The 22,434-nt window shown below is 44.5% G+C and overlaps 1 protein-coding gene across 1 annotated transcript in view; it reads left to right on the forward strand.

Annotated features, from left to right (window-relative positions):
- Window positions 1-697: 697 nt before the first annotated feature.
- Window positions 698-22,434, forward strand: part of LOC122544440 (dynein axonemal heavy chain 2-like) — a gene marked incomplete at its 5' end in the record, with an annotated part of 71,011 nt that continues 49,274 nt past the window's right edge. The window contains 9 exons of the mRNA XM_043683687.1: window positions 698-937; window positions 4,826-5,014; window positions 6,110-6,257; window positions 9,998-10,190; window positions 12,703-12,903; window positions 14,696-14,852; window positions 14,949-15,123; window positions 16,758-16,921; window positions 18,223-18,384. Coding sequence (XP_043539622.1) covers window positions 698-937; window positions 4,826-5,014; window positions 6,110-6,257; window positions 9,998-10,190; window positions 12,703-12,903; window positions 14,696-14,852; window positions 14,949-15,123; window positions 16,758-16,921; window positions 18,223-18,384 — 1,629 coding nt within the window. The remainder of the gene's footprint in view (window positions 938-4,825; window positions 5,015-6,109; window positions 6,258-9,997; window positions 10,191-12,702; window positions 12,904-14,695; window positions 14,853-14,948; window positions 15,124-16,757; window positions 16,922-18,222; window positions 18,385-22,434) is intronic.

Genomic DNA, 22,434 nt, shown 5'->3' on the forward strand with positions numbered 1-22,434 from the left:
TTGGAATAACTTAACTCTACTGGAAAACTTAACAGAATAATAGATACAATAACTATGACTAATTAACTGTTCTAATATAGTAATATCCCATAAACACACCCTTGGCAAAAGACAAATTCAGGAAACAGATTGTCATACGTGCAATCCTATCAGCAAGAAAGAGATACATGCAGTAGCCCCAGAGAGAGAGAGAGAGAGATCTTTTCCTTCCACAGTCTCAGTTCACACCCTCTAACTAACTAAAGCAAAACCTGCGAAATCCTAGGTCTGTCTGTGTCTCCACCCACTCAGGCTGCTTTTACTGTTCCAATTTTTAAAAAAAAAACACCCAAGGCTTCACAAGTTGTTTATCTTCTCATAGACTGCTTTTCGCTTGTCCCCCAATCTGTCTCTAAAAATAAAACAGGACAAAACACACCCCTTAAAGGCACAACATTGTCACAGGAGTCTGGCTGTTGGAGTGGGCTGGTGGGTCCTGGCGACTGTGTCAGTATTTTACAGTGGTTCACAGGGAGGGTGTCAGTATCTACAAGGAATCCCAGGAGGTGTTTCAGTATTTACAGGGGATCTCCGGGGGTGTGTGTCAATATTTTCGGGGTGTTCCCAAGGGAATATATATATATCGATTAAAAGTCACAAAATGTTATTAATTTGAGTTATCTGTCTGTTCATTGAAGTGGTCTTAATTCCCAAACAGCTGCAGCTGACAATTGATGAGTATAAAGCGTCCAGTCAAGCAGTAAAACAATACGCCTATCAGATGAGTGAAATGTTGCTGGTGCATATCGACAGTAAGCGCACGTACAGTGACAAGGAGTTTCGAGAAGCACAGCAGGCACATCAAGAAAACATCCAGACAAAACTATTAAAACTACACAAGGAGATTGTAACAATCATGCGTCAGACATATCTGGTCTTTAAGAGTGACGGATCTGAGGTGAGTTTGATGTGTTTTGATGTGTATATGTACTATCGAGGCATCACAATCCTTTTATTTTTTTTCCTTCTCTCATTACTAGCCTGGGTTACAAAATTCCTACATCTCGGAGATCATTGCTGCTATCCCACTCACAAATATCATCATCCATCCTTCAAGATTGGAAGGTTAACCTCCTTTTGTGAAGGGAGAACACTGTAGGTGCTGGAAATCTAAAATGTCAAAAAGTGTTGGAAATACTCAACAGATCAGGCAGCATCAGCAGAGAAAGAAAAGCAAAAGTGAACATTTTGGGTTAATGACCTCTCATCAGAACTGAGAAATGGTGGCAATGGTTTTGGGGAAGAGGAGAGGGGTTGAAGAGGATGAACTAAAGAGACTTTGGATGAGACTTGTGTGTTCATTTCCATTTCAGTGGAGAGGTTCAGTCAGTTCTCCAAAAGGTGTATTGTGATGACGATTCAGGAAGTGTGATTAATACTTGGATTCTAAAGTCGAGGAACAATCTTTATTTGATTTGTGTTTATATGGTTTGATTTGTATTTATTGTCACATGTACCTATGTACAGTGAAAAGACTTGTTTTATGAGCAGTACAGGCAGATCATAACAAACAAGGACGTGCAGTTCAAAGGGTACTTAGACAGAGCGAGACATACAAGATTACGGCTGCACAAGGGGTGCACAAAGCAAGATCAACATTAGATTTGTAGTCAGACGGGTCCATTCAGCAGTCTAATAACAGGAGAGGTGAAGCTGTTCTTGAACCTGTTGGTACATATGTCCAAGCTACTGTGACTTCTGCCTGAAAGATGAGGTTGGAAAAGAGTATTACTGGGGTTGGAAGGGTGTTTGATGATGTTGGCAGCCCTTCCGTGGCAACGAGAAGTGTAGATATTGTGTGTGCTAAGAAAGGTTGAATGCAGTGTTACTTTCATTTTTGATCTCTGTGAGTGGAGGTAGAGTGTCTGAAGCTTTGTTTACATGCATTTAAATGTGATCTTTAAAATCCTTGAGGTGAACAATTCATTGCATTAGTAACAAAGGTAGAATAGGGAAACAAATCTGACATTGCCTAGTGACAGGAGTCCAATATCACAGAAAGACACAGCCATCTGTAAGGTCAGGAAGAGTGTGTAAGTTTAAGTCAGAGTAAAAGGATGCTGTTGGTTCAGCAGTCTCCAGAAAGTCAGGGCTGGGGAAAACTGCTGGGAACTGGGAATGAGGAATAACCAAATGTTTGCTCTCAGAGTGTTTAGGGGTCAGTAAGAAGGAAGCTGCAGAAAGCAATTACAACTGATCATGGAACTTTAAAGTGAAGACTGGAAGGCATGTTACTTAGGTTTGAGGATAAAATGGTTAAAATCTTTATTTCTTTGAAATTGTCTATTTTTAATTTTATAACATCATCTAATATTTATTTGTAATAATACTGTTTCAAATAGTTCTTGTATAGTGTAAAATACTTTGTGTTAGAATCATACAGTACACTAGAGGCCCTTTGGCCGAGTGAATGTATACTGCCAAAGCTACGCTAAATTTACACTAGCCCCACTTTCCAGCACTTAGACCACAGCTTTGAATATTATGACACTTCAAGTGTTCATCCAAGTTCTTCTTAAAGGTTGTGAGGTTGGCTGCCTCAACTACTGCCCCAGGCAGTGCATTCCAGATGGATGAAAAGGTTTCTTTCTCAAATCCCCTCAAAACCTCCTGCCTTTTTCCTTAAAGGTGTGACCCCACAGGCCCGCTATTGACCCTCAACTGAGGGGACCAGCTGCTTTCTATCCACCTGAGGGAGAGGGGAGGGCATACTGATATCATCACGATCCTGTTAATCCACAGGCCCAGGTATTGTTTTTGGACTCCCACCATGGCACATGGTGGCATTTGAATTCAGTAACAATCTGGAGTTAAGGCTCTAATTGTCATTATGAAACGGTTTATTGTCAATTGTTGCTAAACACATCTAGTTGACTTATGTCCTACACATAATGTAGGCTGTCCTTACCTGGTCTGGCCTACATGTGACTTCTAAACCTCACCCTTGTGATTGACTCTTAATTGCCCTCTAGGTGATTAAGGATGGGCAACAAATGATGGCCTAGCCCCATATCCCATGGATATGTTAAAAGAAACCCTGTCTATGCCACTCATAATCTTATGCACATCTGTCAGGTTCTCCTCAACCTTTTATGCCCCAAACCTTTACTCTCTATTGTGTGTGTGTATATAATAAACTTTGAAGTGCCTTTGTTAAAAGTACAGTGGCAGCTTCTTGGGAATATGTCCACTGACTGACCACCATGGGAAACAAATAGCAAAAACAGAACTGAAGTTCTATATCAAACCAAATTTCAATTTGGGATCAGACTTGTCCATATTACTTTATCTGGCTTGGTATGGCAACTGCTCTGCCCAGGACTGTAAGAAACTATAGAGAGTTGTGAGCATATGAGTGGCACGGTGGCTCAGCGGTTAGCACTGCTGCCTCACAGCGGCAGGGTCCTGGGTTCAATTCCAGCCTCGGGTGAGTGTCTGTGTGGAGTTTGCACATTCTCCCCGTGTCTGTGTGGGTTTCCTCCGGGTGCTCCGGTTTCCTCCCACAGTCCAAAGATGTGCAGATTAGGTGAATTGGCCATGCTAAATTGCCCGTAGTGTTAGGTGCATTAGTCAGGGGGAATGGGTCTGGGTGGGTTACTCTTCGGAGGGTCAGTGTGGACTGGTTGGGCCATAAATGCCTGTTTTCATACTGTAGGGAATCTACTCATAGCCAAACTTCCATCGATTGGTTCTATCTATACATCTGGCTCTCTTGGAAAGGCAGCCAACATTATCTGAGACCCCACCCACCCCAGTTATAATCTCTTTCAACCTCTTCCATCGGGCAGAAGATACAAAAGCTTAAACACACCCACCAGCAGGTTCAAGAACACATTGTTCCCTGCTGTTATTAGACTCTGGAATGGACTTTTAAAATTTCAAGCTTAATGCTAGTCTTGCTGTTTGTGACCCTTCTTTGCAATTGTAGCATTGTTTCCTCACTGTTTTATTACCCTAATGCACTTTATATGTGTAGTGATTGGAACCAGCTGGATTTTGTTGACTATGAGATACTTGATTGGGGTTGTTAACCTGGGACGATCAGGAAGGCCCTGACTGACCGATATAACCAGGAGATCGAGAATCCCCTCAGCCTAGGAGAGTGACTCTGTGCTGGCTGGGCCTCAGTCAGTGTGCACTGTTAACCAGGAAGGCCCTGACTGACCGATATAACCAGGAGATCGAGAATCCCCTCAGTCTAGGGGAGTGACTCTGTGCTGGCTTACCATAGCCAGTGTACTGTGCGCAATTAAATATAGGGTGACTTGGTGACAGGATACCAGTCTCTGTGCAGTTATTTCGGTATGGGATGAGCTGTCTGTACTGCAAGCAAAACACAACTTTTCACTGTACCTTGGTAGATGGGACAATAATAAATCAAATCAGTATGCTGCCCTTTAATGTTAACCTAACTTATAAAGAAAGGCAGGAGGTCAGTGTGGTCACACCTTGAGGCAGTCCCAGCATCAATATTTCTGGGAGACATACCACAAAGAATATCAACGATAACAGCATTGGGCTAACGGTACAGTGAGACCATTGTGCCTCAATCATTTTGATGACCTAGAATCACACAGCCCAAAAGGAGGCCATTTAACCCACTGTACCTCTGTTGGCACTTCCAAAAAACTACCCATTATTCACACTCCCTCCTGCCTGATCTTTCAACCCTGTAATCCTTTTTCCCTTTAAAAGGTGTCCACTCCCAATCAACTTTGCTAATCCAGTGAGTTTGATAATTATTAAGATTTTGATATTTAATCTCCTTTTGATTGTGGCTTTGTAGGTGCAGCATTATTGGTTGAATTATGCCAAAAAAGTTGATCGAACAGTGGAAGAAGCCTTCAGACTGAATATTAAACGATCATTGCTGGAGCTGTCCAAGGCCATCAATGGGGATGCCAAATCCACACCCAATGCTCTCTTCAGGGTCATGGTGACTCTTCTGGATGACACTTCAGGTGGCCCACCACAGGTAGATCTCTTTCACAACTTGCTAGATTCATTGTAGATTTTTCATACCCCTCTGGTATATGGACGATTCAGGCTGATCCAGTAAACATAGTCATAGCGTCATAGAGATGTACAGCACTGAACCAGACCCTTTGGTCCGACTCGTCCATCCTGAACAAATAGCCTAAATTAATCTCGTCCCATCCCTCCAAACTCTTCCTTTTCATATACCCATCCAGATGCCTTTTAAATGTTGTAATTGTACCAGCCTCCACCACTTCCTGTGGCAGCTCATTCCATACACACATCACCCTCTGCGTGAAAAAGTTGCCCCTTAGGTCCCTTTTAAATCTTGCCCCTCTCACCTTAAACCTATGCCCTCTAGTTCTGGACTCCCCCACCCCAGGGAAAAAAGCCTTGTCTATTTACCCTACTTATGTGATTTTATAAATCTCTATAAGGTCATCCGTCACTCCAGGAAAAACAGCCCCTATCTATTCAGCCTCTCCCTGTAGCTCAAGCCCTCCAATCCTGGCAACATCCTTGTAAATCTTTTCTGAACCCTTTCAAGTTTCACAATATCCTTCACTTAGGAAGGTGACCAGAACTGCCCGCAATATTCCAAAAGTGGCCTAAACAATGTCCTGTACAGCGCAACATGACCTCCCAGCTCCTGTACTCAATACTCTGACAATAAAGGTAAGCTTACTAAACACCTTCTAAACATCTTTATAAATAGTGCAAGACTCAGCTGGGTTGTCAGAGAGGGACTGTTTCTTCTTGTGGCTGGTGGGCTTGAAATCTGGAATAGGAGGTTGAAACTTAAGATTTGAGCCAGACTGTTCAGGAGTGATATCAGGAAGCACTTCCTCACAGAGGGGAGTGGGAATCTGGAGCTTACTCCCCCTCAACAGCTGAGGAACAATTGATAAAGCTAACGGTTTTTGGTTAAGAGAAATAAGAAATCTGGATCGAGGTGGAGTTGAGGTACAGCTGAACCATGGTTGAATTGAATAGCTGAATGGCCTACTGTTCCTATTTTCATGTTATTGTTCTGTGCCTTAGTTAATTATCTACTAATTCTCTACTCATCCGCTTTCACCTGCTTTGCTTTCAGGTGGAGTTTTCACCCACTCTCGCCAGCCTTGCAAGCACTGTCAACAGTGTCAGTTTTCAGATTAAGAACACCCTTTCCATCTTCAAACGTATCCCAGAGCTACTGACCAGGAGGAAATCTACTCTGATTCCTGTTTTCCAAAATATTGGTAAGTAATGATTGTGGGAGCTGTGATTTTTGTCTGCATTCAGGTTCTGAAAGGGAAGGTGAGACCTGAGCAACAGGTGAATTACACCACACTGAGTGCAGCACCAGAGTTCACGCTGCAATGTATCACATACCCAGAAGGCAAACGTACTCCTGACTGACTTGGTTCATACTATTGTTAAATACTATATGCTCAAAAAACACCAGCATCAATCTTAATAGGCATGTACATTGTTGTGATGTTTCACCCCTGACATTAAAACCTGAAACAGGGTTAATAATGTGCGGGGCACAGCCTCCAAGTGAATGGACAACCAACCCTTTGGTGCTGAGGTGGGGAGAAATGTCTTCAGCCACAGGATGGTGAATGTGTGGAACCCATTGCCTCAGAAGGCTGTGGAGGCCAAGTCTTTAAGTGTCTGCAAGACAGAGATAAATAGTTTCTTGATTAGTAAGGGGATCAAGAGTTACAGGGAGGAGGCAAGAAAATGGGGGCTGCGAACAGTATCAGCCTTGATCAAATGGCAGGGCAGACTTGATGGGCTGAATGGCCTCATTCTGCTGCTGTATCTTATGGTCTTATGGATAAAGCAAGAAGTAACTGGGTACCAGTTAATCGATGTACCTATGAAAATGGCATGATTAACCATTTTTACCCATGTTGTGTGTACTCATGACTGCCAATTTATAAGTGATTCTGTGCTTAAGATGACAATAAAGTTGAGGAGTAACATCCCCAGAGTACAGCTGGGAAATGATGAGAAAATTTATTTAGAAACTGGTTCTGTGTGAGGTGTGTTAACAAGCCAAAGTTAACCTCACCAGATTAACTACTTTGTTAGTAAGGCACACACAGATCCATAATGGTTGAAGTTGCCTAGAAATGGGCTGCAAAGGAATTTCACCCAGCAGGTGGGAAACAAAATGGGAAAGCTTGCTCATTATTCATCTCGAATCTATTCCACATTGATTCCCTTAACTGGCATTGTTGCAATTTAAAAATAATTCTCAGCATTGTGTTCCAATCTCTCCATACTCTTACACTTTCCCAATCTCAGTAAATTCCTTCAACTCCACATCCTTCCAAGACCTCTTCATTCCTCCAATTCCGTACCTTACATATTCCTGATTTTAATAGCACCACCACTGGAGTCTGTGCCTTCAGCTGTCTCATCCTTAAACTCTGGAATTCCCATCCTAAATCCTCTCCACTCCTTTAAATGCTCCTTAAAATCTTATAGCTTTTAGAAAGTCAGAAAGTCAAACCGCAAGGAAACAGACCCTTCAGTCGAACCAGTTCATATCAAACCTAATCCCAAACTAATCTAGTCCCACCTGCCTGCTCCTGGCCCATATCCCTCCAAACCTTTCCTATTCATGTATCTATCCAAATGTCTTTTAAACATTGTAAGTATACCCACATCTACCATTTGATTGTGGGTAAGGTGTTGGAAAAGGTTATAAGAGACTTATAATCATCTGGAAAGGAATAATTTGATTACGGAAAGACAGCATGGTTTTGTGAAGGGTAGGTCGTGCCTCACTAACCTTATTGAGATATTTGAGAAGGTGACAGAGCAGGTGGATGAGGGTAAAGCGGTTGATGTGGTCTTCAGTAAGTCGTTTGATAAGGTTTCACACAGTAGACTATTGCACAAAATACAGAGATTCAGGATTGAAGGCGATTTAGCGGTTTGATCAGAAATTAGCTCGCTGAAAGAAGACAGAGGGTGGTGGTTGATGGGAAATGTTCATCATGGAGCTCAGTTACCAGTGGTGTGCCACAACAGTCTGTTTTGGGGCCACTGCTGTTTGTCCTTTTTATAAATGATCTGGATTTCGACATAGAAGGATGAGTTAGTAAATTTGCAGATGACATTAAGGTAGGCAGAGTTGTTGACAGTGCCGAAGGATGTTGTGGGTTACAGAGGGATATAGATAAGATGCAGAGCTGGGCTGAGAAGTGGCAAATGAAGTTTAATGTGGAAAAGTATGAGGTAGTTCACTTCAGAAGAAGTAACAGGAATGCATAGTACTGGGCTAATGGTAAAATTCTTGGCAGTGTAGATGAACAGAGCGATCTCGGTGTCCTAGTGCATAAATCCCTGAACGTTGCCACCCAGGTTGATAAGGTTAGTAAGAAGCTGAAACTTTATTGCTGGAACAGCACAGCAGGTCAGACAGCATCTAGGGAAAAGGAGATTCGACGTTTCGGGCACATGCCCTTCCTCCTAGTTAGTAAGAAGGCATGTGGTGTGTTGGTGTTTATTGGTCGGGGGACTGAGTTTCAGAGCCATGAGGTCATGCTTCAGCTGTACAAGACACTAGTAAGGTTGCACCTGGAGTATTGCGTGCAGTTCTGGTCACTGCATTATAGGAAGGATGTGGAAGTTTTGGAAAGGGTTCAGAGGAGGTTTTCTAGGATGTTGCCTGGTATGGAGGGAAGGTTTTACAAGGAAAGGCTGAGGGAACTGGGGCTGTTTTCGTTAGAGAGAAGAAGGTTGAGAGCTGACTTAATCGAGACATATAAGATAGTCAGAGGGTTAGATGGGGTGGACAGTGAGAGCCTTTTTCCTCAGATGGTGATGGCTAGCATGAGGGGACATAATTTTAAATTGAGGGATGATAGATTTAGGACAGATTTCAGGGGTAGTTTCTTCACTCGGAGAGCAGTAGAAGCATGGAACGGCCTGTCTGCAACAGTAGTAGACTCACCGACGTTAAGGGCATTTAAATAGGCATTGGAGATACATATGGATAATGACGTAATGGTGTAGTTTAGATGGGCATCAGATTATTTTCACAGGTCAGCGCAACATCGAGGGCTGAAGGGCCTCTACTGCGCTGTAACATTCTATGTTCCTCAGGAAGTTCATTCCACATGCGAACCATCTATTGTGTAAAATATTTGCCTCTTTCTTTTTAATCTCTTTCCTCTCACCTTAAAAATGTGGCTCCGGTCTTGAAATTTCCCATCCTGGGGAAAAGCCAACTACCACAACTCTATCTATACCTCTCATTATTCTACAAACTTAGTGTCATAGAGTCATCGAGATGTACAGCACAGAAACAGACCCTTCGGTCCAACTCATCCATGCTGACCAGTTATCCCAACCCAATCTAGTTCCACCTGACAGCATCTGGCCCATATCCCTCCAAACCCTTCCTATTCATATACCCATCCAGATGTCTTTTAAATGTTGCAATTGTACCAGCCTCCACCATTTCCTCTGGAAGCTCATTCCATACACGTACCACCCTCTGGGTGAAAACGTTGCCCCTTAGGTCTCTTTTATATCTTTCCCCTCTCACCCTAAACCTATGCCCTCTAGTTCTGGACTTCCCCACCCCAGGGAAAAGACTTTGTCTATTTATCCTATCCATGTTCCTCATGATTTTATAAACCTCTGTAAGCTCACCCATCAGCCTCCGATGCTCCAGGGAAAACAGCCCCAGCCTGTTCAGCCTCTCCCTGTATCTCAGATCCTCCAATCCTTGCGACATCCTTGTAAATCTTTTCTGAACCCTTTCAAGTTTCACAACATCTTTCCGATAGGAAGGAGACCAGAATTACATGCAATATTCCAAAAGTGGCCAAACCAATGTCCTGTATCAACCTCAACATGACTTCATGTAGCTCAGTGTCAAATGTTGCATTGCTGTAGAATTATATAAATTATATAAATATAAAAAGAAGTTATATAAATGTAAGTTCTATTACAATGCAATTACTTCTTGTAGAGAATGATGATGAAATTAGGAAGATCCAAGGTATGATCAATTCGGGCATGGCGACCAATGCTACAAATCTTCAGAACTATCTGAAAACCTGGGACACCTATCGTGAGATCTGGGAGATCAACAAAGATTCCTTCATCCGCCGTTACAAGCGCCTCAATCCAGCGGTGTCATCCTTTGATGCAGATATTGCCCGGTGAGAGACCTTGACTAAGACTTTAACTTGTTCTAAACCCACCTCTTGTACAGAGTTCATATTGGGCCTCTAACCATTTCTATCACTCCACATTGATGCGAGTGCCTTCTGCATCTTCCTTAGGTTTCTTTCTTGTACTCTAGTTTGCCTTTTACATACTGGTATTGATCGCAGCTGATGGTAATACAGGACAAGTCCAGTCCCTGAGTGAAACCTGCCTTGATGAACCATAACTTTTAGTGGTCAGCCACTGAACATGTTCACAAGTGGCTGTCAGTGTACTTGTAACGAAAGAGTTTAAGTTTATTACACAAAAGAGAAGAAAAGGGATGTAGGTTTATGGTGAGTGGGTGAACATTTAAAGGAGATGTGCCAGGCAAGTTTTTCATGCAGTGGGTGGTTGGTACCTGAAACATGTTGCCAGGGGAAGTGGTAGAAGCAAATACTATAGGGATATTTAAGAGGCATTTAGACAGACCCTTGAATAGGCAGGGAATAGAGGGATACGGCAAATGTGCAGAAGATGGGGTTAGATTAGAAATACATCATGATCGGCACAGACATAGTAGGCCAAAGGTCTTGTTCCTGTGCTGTGCTGTTCTATGTTCTAGATATTGTAAAGTCACCATAGCCCCAGAGGACCACTCTCTCATTAGAGAGAGATGTTTGATACTGGGATTGACCTAATGGTCAGCATGTCACAGGCCAAGGGAGAGATTGAGAAGAAGAGATCTTCACGGTAACATCAGTTGGTGTAGGAATTGAACCCACACTGTTAGCATCACAAACTAGCTGGCCAACCAAATGAGCTAACCAATCCCCATTCAAAGTAAGGATTACAGGTTCTGTATTATCACTGCAGGAATGAATTATAAAACATTTTTAGCGAGTTATTCAAATATGGTCTTCAAATATTTGTCTGTGAGATAGCTGGCATAACGGGCAGCAGTGAGGCTCAGTAGCTAGCACTGCTGCCTCACAGTGCCAGGAACCCGGGTTCGATTCCAGCCTAGGACATCTGTCTGTGTGGAATTTACACATTCTGTCGGTGTGGGGTTTTTCCGGGTGCTCTGTGTTCCTCCCATACTCCAAAACTGTGCTAGTTAGGTGGATGGGCCATGCTAAATTGCCTTTGGTGTCCATGGCTGTGCTGGCTATGTGGGTTAGCCTTGGGAAATGCAAGGTTACAGGGTTAGGATGGGGGTGTGGGTCTGGGTGAGATGCTCTTCGGAGGGGCAGTGTGGACCTGATGGGCCAAATGGCCTGCTTCCACACTGACAGAATTCTGTGATGATTCAGGATTCAATTGAGATGATGATTTTAGTGATAGTAATATAATTGAAAATGGCTTTGGACAGCCAGGGTGTGACTGGGATTGGAGTGCGGGTCTGCTTTGAAGATACAACCTGCTTTTGTCCTTCTGGCCATCATCTTTCCAACTCCTGAGTATGCCTCACTGGGAATGCGTGCTGGAAATCAAGCCCCTCTATTCCCGGAGTCATCACAAACATTAAAGATTTTAAAAAGTATGTATAACTCCCCAACTTTCCTGCTTTCTTAGCTCCAGGTTGGCACAAAGTATGGACCATGTTTTTGTTCTTAACAAGAATCACCATTTATTACAAATAAACAGACTATAGCTACAGGTGAACTGGATGATCCATTGGCATATGAACCTGCTAATTAAAACACTAAAACATTAAAACACGTGCGCATGCACACACACACACAAAAGAAATGGGTGTTATGGATGTAGGGAAAATTGGGAATGCAGTTTAGTGATCTTTTGCACAAGATCTGCAGAAATGGTTCATGTGCTGTTCAGAATGCTGCTTCTCAGTTTTCCTTTTCCAGGTGCTTTGACTGGTTTGTGAGAGGTACAGGACAGTCCTAGTTTACACTTATGAAAGGTCTTTGACTTGTCACAGCTTACAGCAACTACTGGAGGAAGAATAAACCAGTTTTCTTCAGGCTTACTGTGGCTTTTACTGCAGAGAACAAAGACATCTCCTGAGAGATCTGGAGGCGACTATGTTTCTTGTTCACAGAACCAAGCTGTTCAGCAACCTGAGAATCAATCATGTATTTGATGGCAGGATGAAGGCCTTTTTCATCATTGACAGCTGGTTGCTCATCCACAGACCAATCAGCTGCATGGTGCTAACCAAATCTCCATCTGTGCACAACCAGTTCATTTACAACTACACTTCAACCACAGCTGGGACCAGAAGCTGTGCAAACTGTGCTCACAAAGAGTATCAGGATGCTTGCTTTCAAAATATGCAGTAGTCCCTCCAGCCAGCAATGCTTAGTTATAAAACCGATCTTTATTCGTTTCAATCCATGGTTTAAAATACAGAAAAATAAAACACATGGTCTTTGCAATGAAATTTAACCATAAATGAAGGCTTTAGAAATGACAGAATCATGTGCTTTAGCTCTGTCATTAGCATTGCTGTTGATACGTGGGCCTTTTTCCTTAACTCACTTGATCTTTCTTTTTCTGTTGTAGCTACACAGAAGTGGCCAACAATGTCCAGAAGGAGGAGACCATTGTGCAGATTCAGTTTGTCCTTCTTGATTGCTCTCCGTTAAAATTCTCCCTCGTTCAGCACTGCAACGAGTGGCAAAATAAATTCACCACACTGCTGAGTGAGATGGCAAGCCAGATGCTGCTGGATTTCTGTCAGTTCCTTGAAGAAAATGGCAACAAGTGGGTTTGCTGGCATGCTATTGCAATCTGACTCTCCTAGCCCTGTCTGCACCTGTTTCCAGTTTCCTGCTGATAATCTGGCCATCCTTTCTATATCATTATTGATTCATCACAAATGGTCAGGGATGTTTCTCCTTTTAAAATATGGCTCACTGCTTTCCTACAGGGCACTTAATGGGAAGGTCCTGAGCAGTGTGCTGAACAAAGAGACCCTGGAGTGAAGGTTCATAGTTCCATGAAAGTGGAGTTGCAGGTAGACAGGATAGTGAAGTTGTTTGGTATGCTTGCCTTTATTGGTCAGTGCATTGAGTATAGCAGTTGGGAGGTCACGTTGTGTGTATACAGGACATTGGTTAGGCCACTTTTGGAATACTGCATTCAGATGGTCTCCCTGCAAGAGGAAGGCTGTTATGAAACTTGAAAGGACTCAGAAAAGATTTGCAAGGATGTTGCCAGGGTTGGAGGATTTGAGCTATAGGGACAGGTTGAACAGGCTAGGGCTGTTTTCCTTGGAGCATCAGAGGCTGAGGGGTGACTTTATAGTGGTTTATAAAATCATGAGGGGCATGGATAGGATAAATAGACAAGGTTGAAGAATGTGGTGTTGGAAAAGCACAGTCAGTCAGGCAGCATCTGAGCAGCAGGACAATCGACATTTCGAGCATAAGCTCTTCATCAGGAATGTCAATTCTCTTTATCCTCAGATGCTGTCTAACTGGCTATGCTTTTCCAGCACCACACTCTTCGACTCTGACCTCAGCATCTGCAGTGCTCACTTTGTCTCAATAAACAGACCTGGGGTGGGGGAGTTCAAAACTAGAGGGCATAGGTTTAAGGTGAGATGAGAAAGACTGAGAAAGGACCTAAGGGACAACTTTTTCACGCAGAGAGTGGTGCAGATATGGAATGAGCTGCCACAGGAAGTGGTGGAGGCTGGTACAATTACAACTGGATGGGTATATGAATAGGAAAGTTTTAGAGGGCCAAGTGCTGGCAAATGGGACCAGATTAGGTTGGGATATCTGGTTGGTATTGATGAGATGGACCGAAGGGTTTGTTGCCATGCTGTATAGCTTTATGCTCTATGATGGCACTCACTTTTTCCTGGGTGCAATTCCAAAAGAGAAATTATTTCGATACCTACTTTAAATTAAAGTGCGCCAAATGCTTTGTAGCCATTGAATGAACCTGGGCAACTGTAAATGGCAGGATTCTACATCCAGAGGTCATTGCTATCATTGAAAGTGTCAACTGCATTGTCACCTAGCTCTGTGCCAATCACAAAGGAAATTCTTTTGAGGAACCCTATGCAACACCTTGGCAAATATTTCATGATTGGCGAGGATCTGCCATTGCGCAGGAACCGTATGTTTAAAATACTGAGTCAGTCGCATTGCTGTTGATGAGTGGGAATGATCATAGAACCACAGAAGGAATTATAATAATGAAGACCAATCCTGTTTGTGCCAGGTGAAAGAGCTTTTCAATCTAAACTTGTTTTTCCAGCTCTTGGTCCGGAACCCACTAGGTTTCAGCAACTTGAGTGCCTATCTCTGCGTATTTTAAATGTCACAACATTTCTGACACTATTGGTCTATTATATATTGAAGTTAAACTTAAGTTCAGCCATCTCTCTTCTAAAGAAAATAAGCCCAGTCTAGCCAACCTCTCTTCATTGGTAAAATTCTCCATTCCTGGCAATATCATCTCCCTTGTGTGTCTACTGTGATCACATCCTGCATTTTACTGTGTCCTAACTTGTACTGTTCTCTGTCTTGCATGAAACTTTTAGAGTAAGCCATACTCCTCAGAACTTGGAAGAACTGACCAGTGGGATCCAGCACCTGGAGTACCTTCAGAACGAACTCCCAAAGACAGAGGCACGCATCAGCCCCATTCATGAGCAGTTCAACATCCTGGAGAAATACGAGTTCCAAATCGAAGAAGCAGTGAGTGTGGAACCACAGTTGTAAGGCAAGCACTGAGTTGAGCTAGACCACACTTTGACATTGTTCTGTTTCTCTCTCCCTCCCTCTCTCATGCAGGTCCAGCGGAGGCTGGAGTCAATGAATGGTGAATGGCTCAACTACCAACAGGTGATCAGTGACAGTGAGGCCATGCTGAAGAGGCAAAAGGAGAAGTTCAGAAGTGGCCTCATCCACTCTGCGGAAGAGCTGAAGAAGAAGACTCATAATGCCATTGAAGATTTTAACATGAGAGGTAGGCAGAAGAGGAGAGAGGCGATCCCACACCACCCACCCCAATCCAGCCTTTCCCTACAATATTCATTTAGAGTCCCAGGTAAAGAGAAGACTGCATTTCATGATCAATAGACCAGCCAATATTTATTTCTGTCTCTCAACCAATGTCATAAATAACAGTGACCTGATCATTATTACATGGCTGCTTGTGGGATCGTACTCTGTGTAATGTGTCTCTGGCATTACTACATTGCAGCAGTAACAATATTTCAAAACTACTTACTTGGCTGTTAGCTGCCTTGAGACATTCAGGGAGACCTTGCTCCTTTCTCTGTCTGACACAGCTGCACTGACCCTCTGACAGTGCCCACTCCCTCAGTTCTGACCCTCCAACACTACGGCACTCTCTCAGCACTGACCTTCTGACAGTGCGGTGCTCCCTCAGCACTGATTCTCCGACAGAGCCCTCTCCCTCAGCACTGACCCTCCGATAGTTCGGTGCTCCCTCAGCGCTGACCCTTCAACACTATGGTACTCCCTTAGCGCTGACCTCCAAAAGTCTGGTGCTCCCTCAGCACTGACCTTTTGACAGTATTGGACTCCCTCAGTGCTCACCCTCCGATGGGTGCGGCACTCCCTCAGCGCTGACACTCTGAGAGTGCGGCACTCCCTCAACGCTGACCCTCTGATAGTGCGGCACTCCTTTTTATTTTATTTTACTGTAAAGGGAATGTCCATTTGGATAATTTGCTCGAGCTTTTGCAGAGATGCTTGGACATGTTCCTTGTAATTCCTGTGTGAACGTTAGTCTTTCAGCCGTATCTGATACATGATTTAAGGTTAAAAATCACACAACACCAGGTTATAGTCCAACAGGTTTAATTGGAAGCACTAGCTTTTGGAGCGCTGCTCCTTCATCAGGTGGTAGTGGTTTTTAACTTTGTACACCCCAGTCCAACGCCGGCATCTCCAAATTATGATTTATATTAGTCTTGATGTGAGAATCACTTGATTGTCATTGGTGGTTGGCTTCCAGTGAACTTATCTTATTTGAACTATTTGAACAGTTTAGTTCTTGCCTTTTACGGGGCATATGGGAGTACACCTAAATCATATGGATGCACATTAACAGAAGAGCACCAGAACGTGTTAACTGGTATGTTTCAGGAAGTGTTTACTTCACTCTTTGGCTTGTGAATGCTTCACTGGGAGGCGCGAAACAGAATAGATTTGATTCACAAGTTCTGGGAGGGAGTTCAGAGTCCATGTGGTGTTTTTCTCCTCACTGATGTAGCTAAATGAACAATGTGGACTAAGGGGCAACTTTTTCACACAGAGGGTGGTACGTGTATGGAATGAGCTGCCAGAGGAAGTGGTGGAGGCTGGTACAATTACAACATTTAAGAGGCATTTGGATGGGTATATGAATAGGAGGGGTTTGGAAGGCTATGGCACGGGTGCTGGCAGGTGGGACTAGATTGGGTTGGGGTATCTGGTCAGCATGGACAGGTTGGACCGAAGGGTCTGTGTCCATGCTGTACATCTCTATGACTCTATGTTGGTCGTCCAGAAGTGATTTCTTCCACCATCACCCTGCTCATGTTGCCCCTGACCTCCCACAGCATGAAACATCAGCCATTTTTCTCTTTTCAGGGCCCTTCAGCAGTTCAATAAACACGGATAGTGCCCTGAGCATGATCAGCGAACTACGAAATAATCTCAACCTCCTCAAGCAAGAGGAAGAAAGCATTCGCAATGGCCTCAATGTCTTCAAGATTGATCAACCCTTGTCCAAAGAGCTGCAAAATCTGGAGAAGGTAAGGGAGTGAAATGCAGCACAGCCCATTGGGCCTACACTGGCTGCTTGAAAGGTGTTACCCAAATCTTCCATCCCACCCTCCCTTAGGCCTACATATTTACCGTTATTGTATTAATCCAGTTCCCTTTGAAATTACTTTCTCAAAATATTTGCTCAGAGGATATGAGTGTTGCTAGACAGACTAGCATCCCATTGCCCATCCCTAACTGCCCTAGAGTGGAGTTAGGAGTCAATCCGAATGGGCAAAGCATCAAATATAGGCTGTATCGGGTAAAGGTTGGCAGATTTGCTCCTGCCAGTGAAGTGGAAAGGATTGAATAAGAACAGAAATTGCTGGAAATGTTCAGCAGGTCTGACAGATTACGTGGAAAGAAATCATAGTTAATGTTTTGGGTTCATTGACCCTTCCTCAGAAATGAAGGCATAAAAACCACCTTTTTCCCAGATACCATCAGTTCTAAGGAAGGGTCACTGGACCTGAAACATTAACTCTAATTTCTCTCCGCACGTGCTGCCAGACTTACTGAGCTTTTCCAGCATTTTCTGTTTTTGTTTCTGATTTCCAGCATCTGCAGTTCCTTTGGTTTTTATTTGGAAAAGGTTGAATCTGTTTCTGTGTTCCAGATCACAGCAACTCACTGTGTTTACATGAAAGTCGCATTCGTGGCTTCCTGTTAATTCTTTTTCCCATTGCCTTCAGGCTGTCTCCCTCAATTACTGACCCTCCTGACGCTGATAATTTGATTAATGTGTGATTGACACTTCATAGAGACCGTTTGAACCTCCTGGACTCAGTATCAAGTTCAACCACTTGAGCTCCCACATGCCCTTAAGCCAAGCCCCACACACTAGGCCTTGTTAATCACACTTCACATCAGTTCTGATGAAGTCATCTGGACTCAATGTTAGCTTGCTGTCTCTCCACAGATGCTGCCTGATCTGCTGTGATTTCCAGCATTTTTTTGTTTTCAGTCTTGTTACTGTGTGAAACCACATATTACACACAGCCCATTGTTAGCCACTAACTGTCCCCATTAATAGCTGTTCCCAGTTCTATCCAGATTATTTTCCACTCCTTTGTCTGTCCAACTGTTCTTCTCTTTCTCTGGGATCTATCCCTACCTATCATTTACTCTTTACCGCCTCACCGCACCCTATCTTCTGTGTATAAACCCCCATTTTCCGAGCTACCATCAGTTAACCCGAAACGTTGATTCTAATTTCTGTCTCCATGGATGCTTCTCAGCTTTTCCAGCAATTTCTGTTTTTGTTTCTTTTGGCCTTTGCTTTGGTTTGTAGGATCTGGATTTCCTGCAGCAAGCCTGGGAGGTCACCAAACAATGGGAGGAATCTTGGGTAGAGTGGAAAGGAGGGAAGTTCAGCTCTCTGCAGACACAGATTATGGAGAACACCGCTATGGGATATTTCAGGAAACTGAACAAGCTCAGCCAGATTCTCAAGGTATTTAGCCCTTTGTTTTTCAGCATGACTGGATATATGCATATTGCTGCCAACCCATTTAATGGATGTGTTTAAAGTTAATGTGGGGAGCAAACAGGAGAGTGCACTGAAATTCCTTCCACCCTCTAACTATGCCTGCCTTTTCCTATTTCAATGAAAAATTGAGATGGTATTTTCTTCCAAGTGTGGTGGTGTGTGCCACACGTAAATGGTGAAACCAGAACCATAGCCATTGGTCAGCTCTAAGCCCACCAGTGGTCACGCAGGCTTTAGTCACCTGGCACTCGGCCTCAGATGGCCAGCCAATCAGAAGCCAGCAGCCCTTGTGAGTAGTAAAGCCTTCTCAGAATCCAAAGGTGCTAGTGTCAGGGCATTGCCAAGGCCCTGTGCTGGTAAGCAAGGTAGGTGGCTGTTCACAATGGCAGGTTAGCAGGATGTGGGTCACAGCCCTAGATTGAGGAGCTAGAGACCTTGCTAACCCCTCAGTCCGGTGGGTCCACTGTACCAGTTGGGAAGGATATCTGCTGGGGACAACATCAATCATGGTAATGACGTGAAGTGACCCTTAAGTCTTCATGAATTGATTACTGAATGGCACTAATTGGTGATGTGTTGGAGGGATCCAATTTGGCAATCCCTGTCCAGAAGTGGCTGGAAAAGGGTAAGAATCTCCCTGCTGCCAGCCGAGATGACTACCTGCCCTTCCAGTTCCCCCATCCCTGGTATCATAGCCGCTCATTATGTCCACATTCATATGGATATATCAACTAAACACTCTATTTGCCCCAGTTTGAGTTTCCTGCTTCTCTCGATCACAGTTGAGTCGTGTACTACCCACCTCTACCAAAAGAAAGGAAGCTGTGCCAAGCTTATTTTTGATATGGTGGTGCCAGTGTTGGAAGGGGGGTGGACAAGGTCAGAAGTCAGATTACATCAGGTTATAGTCCAACAGATTTATTTTAAATCACAAGCTTTCGGAGCGCTACCCCTTTGTCAGGTGACCTGATGGTGGGGCACTGCTCCAAAAGCGTCTGCTTTCAATAAACCTATTGGACTATAGCCCGGTGTCGTCTGACCTCCACTTTTATTTTTGGAAGAGGAGGAAGCTGTTACTTTCATTGTAGCACCAACATTAGTCAATCCTCTCTCCACCAGAGCAAGTCACAGTCTATATTGTCCAAGTTCCACTTCTCTGCAGGTGGTGCTGCATTTGTTGGCTCTGATACTGCAGGAACTCAAGCAGATGGTATCTGGCAAAAACACACCAACAAAACCCAAACAGAACTTTCGTTTGTTGCACTGATTTGGTTTATAAACATTAACTGATGGACAAAAATCCCCTTGTGCTGGTACAACGGAATAGCGAGTGAAACCTATGTAAACAAGCATTCCTACAAAATGGGCACCTGTGGATAGATTCAAACATCTTGTGTAGCGAATTATACAAGGAGCACTCTGAAACCACAATGCATGTTAAATGGATGGTGCCTGCATAACCAAAGAGCTTCCTTAGAGGGGCAGAGTGGCAGAATGACTCAGTGGTTAGCACTGCTGGCTCACAGTGCCAGGGACCCAGGTTTAATTCCACCTTCGGCTGACTGTCTGTGCAGAGTTTGCATGTTTCCCCACCCCTGCCCCCGCCCCTGTGTAAATGTGAGTTTCCGGTGTCCAGGGATGTGCAGGTTAGGTTGGAATGGCCATGCTAATTTATCATACAGTGTCCAGAGATGTGCAGGTTAGCGTGGATTGGCCATGGGAAATTGTCGCCCAGTGTCCAGGGATGTGCAGGTTCGGGTAGGTTGGCCATGAGAAATTGTCCCTAAGTGTCCAGGGATGTGCAGGTTATGGTGGATTGACCATGGGAAAGTGTCCCATAGTGCCCAGGCATGTGCAGGTTAGAGTGGGTTGGCCATGGGAAATTGTCCTTTAGTGTCCATGGATGTGCATGTTAGGAAGGACTGGCCATGGGAAATTGTACCATAGTGTCCAGGGATGCGTACGTTAGGGTGGATTGACCATAGGAAATTGTCGCATAGTGCCCAGGGATGTGCAGGTTAGGGTGAATTGGCCATGGGAAATTGTCCCATAGTGTCCAGAGATGTGCAGGTTATCGTGGACTGGCCATGGGAAATTGTCCCACAGTGTCCAGAGATGTGCAGGTCCGGCTAGATTGGCCATGGGAAATTGTCCCATAGTGCCCAGGGATGTGCAGGTTAGGGTGGATTGGCCATGGGAAATTATCCCATCGTGTCCTGGAACGTGCAGGTTAGGATAGATTGGCCATGGGAAATTGTCCCATAGTGCCTAGGGTGTGCTGGTTAAGGTGGATTGGCCATGGGAAATTGTCCCATTGTGCCCAGAGATGTGCAGGTTAGGGTGGATTGTCCATGGAAAATTGTCCCATAGTGACCAGGGATGTGCAGGTTAGGGTGGATTGTCCATGGAAAATTGTCCCATAGTGACCAGGGATGTGCTGGTTAGGGTAGATTGGCCATGGGAAATTGTCCCTTAGTGTCCAGGGATGCGTCGTTAGGGTGGACTGGCCATAGGAAATTGTCCCATAGTGTCCAGGGATGTGCAGGTTAGGGTGGATTGGCCGTGGGAAATTGTCCCATAGTGCCCAGGGATGTGCAGGTTAGGGTGGATTGGCCATGGGAAATTGTCCCATAGTGTCCAGGGATGTGTACGTTAGGGTGGATTGTTTTTGGGAAATTGTCCCATGGCATCCAGTGATGTGTAGTTTAGGGTGGATTGGCCATGGGAAATTGTCCCATAGTGTCCAGGGATGTGCAGATTCGGGTGGATTGGCAATGGGAAATTGTCCCATAGTGGCCAGAGATGTGCATATTCGGGTGGACTGGCCATGGGAAATTGTCCCTTAATGTCTAGGGATATGCTGGTTAGGGTAGATTGACCATGGGAAATTGTCCCTTAGTGTTCAGGGATGCGTCGTTATGTTGGATTGACCATAGGAAATTGTCCCATAGTGCCAGGGATGTGCAGATTAGGGTGGATTGGCCACGGGAAATTGTCCCATAGTGTCTAGGGATATGCTGGTTAGGGTAGATTGGCCATGGGAAATTGTCCCATAATGTCTAGGGATGTGTTGGTTAGGGTGGATTGGTTATGGGAAATTGTCGCATAGTGTCCAGGGATGTGCAGGTTAGGGTGGATTGGCCATGGGAAATTGTCCCATATTGTCCAAGGATGTGCAGATTAGGGTGGATTGGCCATGGGAAATTGTCCCATAGTGACCAGGGATGTGCAGTTTAGGGTGGATTGGCCCTGGGAAATTATCCCATAGTGTCCAGGGATGTGCAGGTTAGGATGGATTGGCCATGGGAAATTGTCCCATAGTGTCCAGGGATGTGTCGGTTAGGGTGGATTGGCCATGGGAAATTGTCCCATAACGTCCAGGGATATGCAGGGTAGGGTGGATTGGCCATGGGAAATTGTCCCATAGTGTCCAGGGTGTGTCGGTTCGGGTGGATTGGCCATGGGAAATTGTCCCATAGTGTCCAGGGATGTGCAGTTTAGGGTTGATTGGCCATGGGAAATTGTCCCATAGTGTCCAGGGATGTGGAGGTTAGGATGGATTGGCCATTGGAAATTGTCCCATAGTGTCCAGGGATGTGTAGGTTATGGCGGATTGGCCATGGGAAATTGTCCCATAGTGTCCAGGGATGTGCAGGTTAGGGTGGATTTGCCATGGGAAATTGTCCCATAGTGTCCAAGGATGTGCAGGTTAGGGTGGGTTGGCCATAGGAAATTGTCCCCTAGTGCCCAGAGATGTGCAGGTTAAGGTGGAATGGCCATGGGAAATTGTCCCATAGTGTCCAGGGATGTGCAGGTTAGGGTGGATTGGCCATGGGAAATTGTCCCAAAGTGTCCGGGATGTGCAGATTAGGGTGGAATGGCCATGGGAAATTGTCCCATAGAGTCCAGGGATGTGCAGGTTAGGGTGGAATGGCCATGGGAAATTGTCCCATAGAGTCCAGGGATGTGCTGGTTAGGGTGGATTGGCCATGGGAAATTGTCCCAAAGTGTCCA

This window comes from Chiloscyllium plagiosum, chromosome 48, assembly GCF_004010195.1.
Source record: "Chiloscyllium plagiosum isolate BGI_BamShark_2017 chromosome 48, ASM401019v2, whole genome shotgun sequence".
NCBI lineage: Eukaryota > Metazoa > Chordata > Chondrichthyes > Orectolobiformes > Hemiscylliidae > Chiloscyllium > Chiloscyllium plagiosum.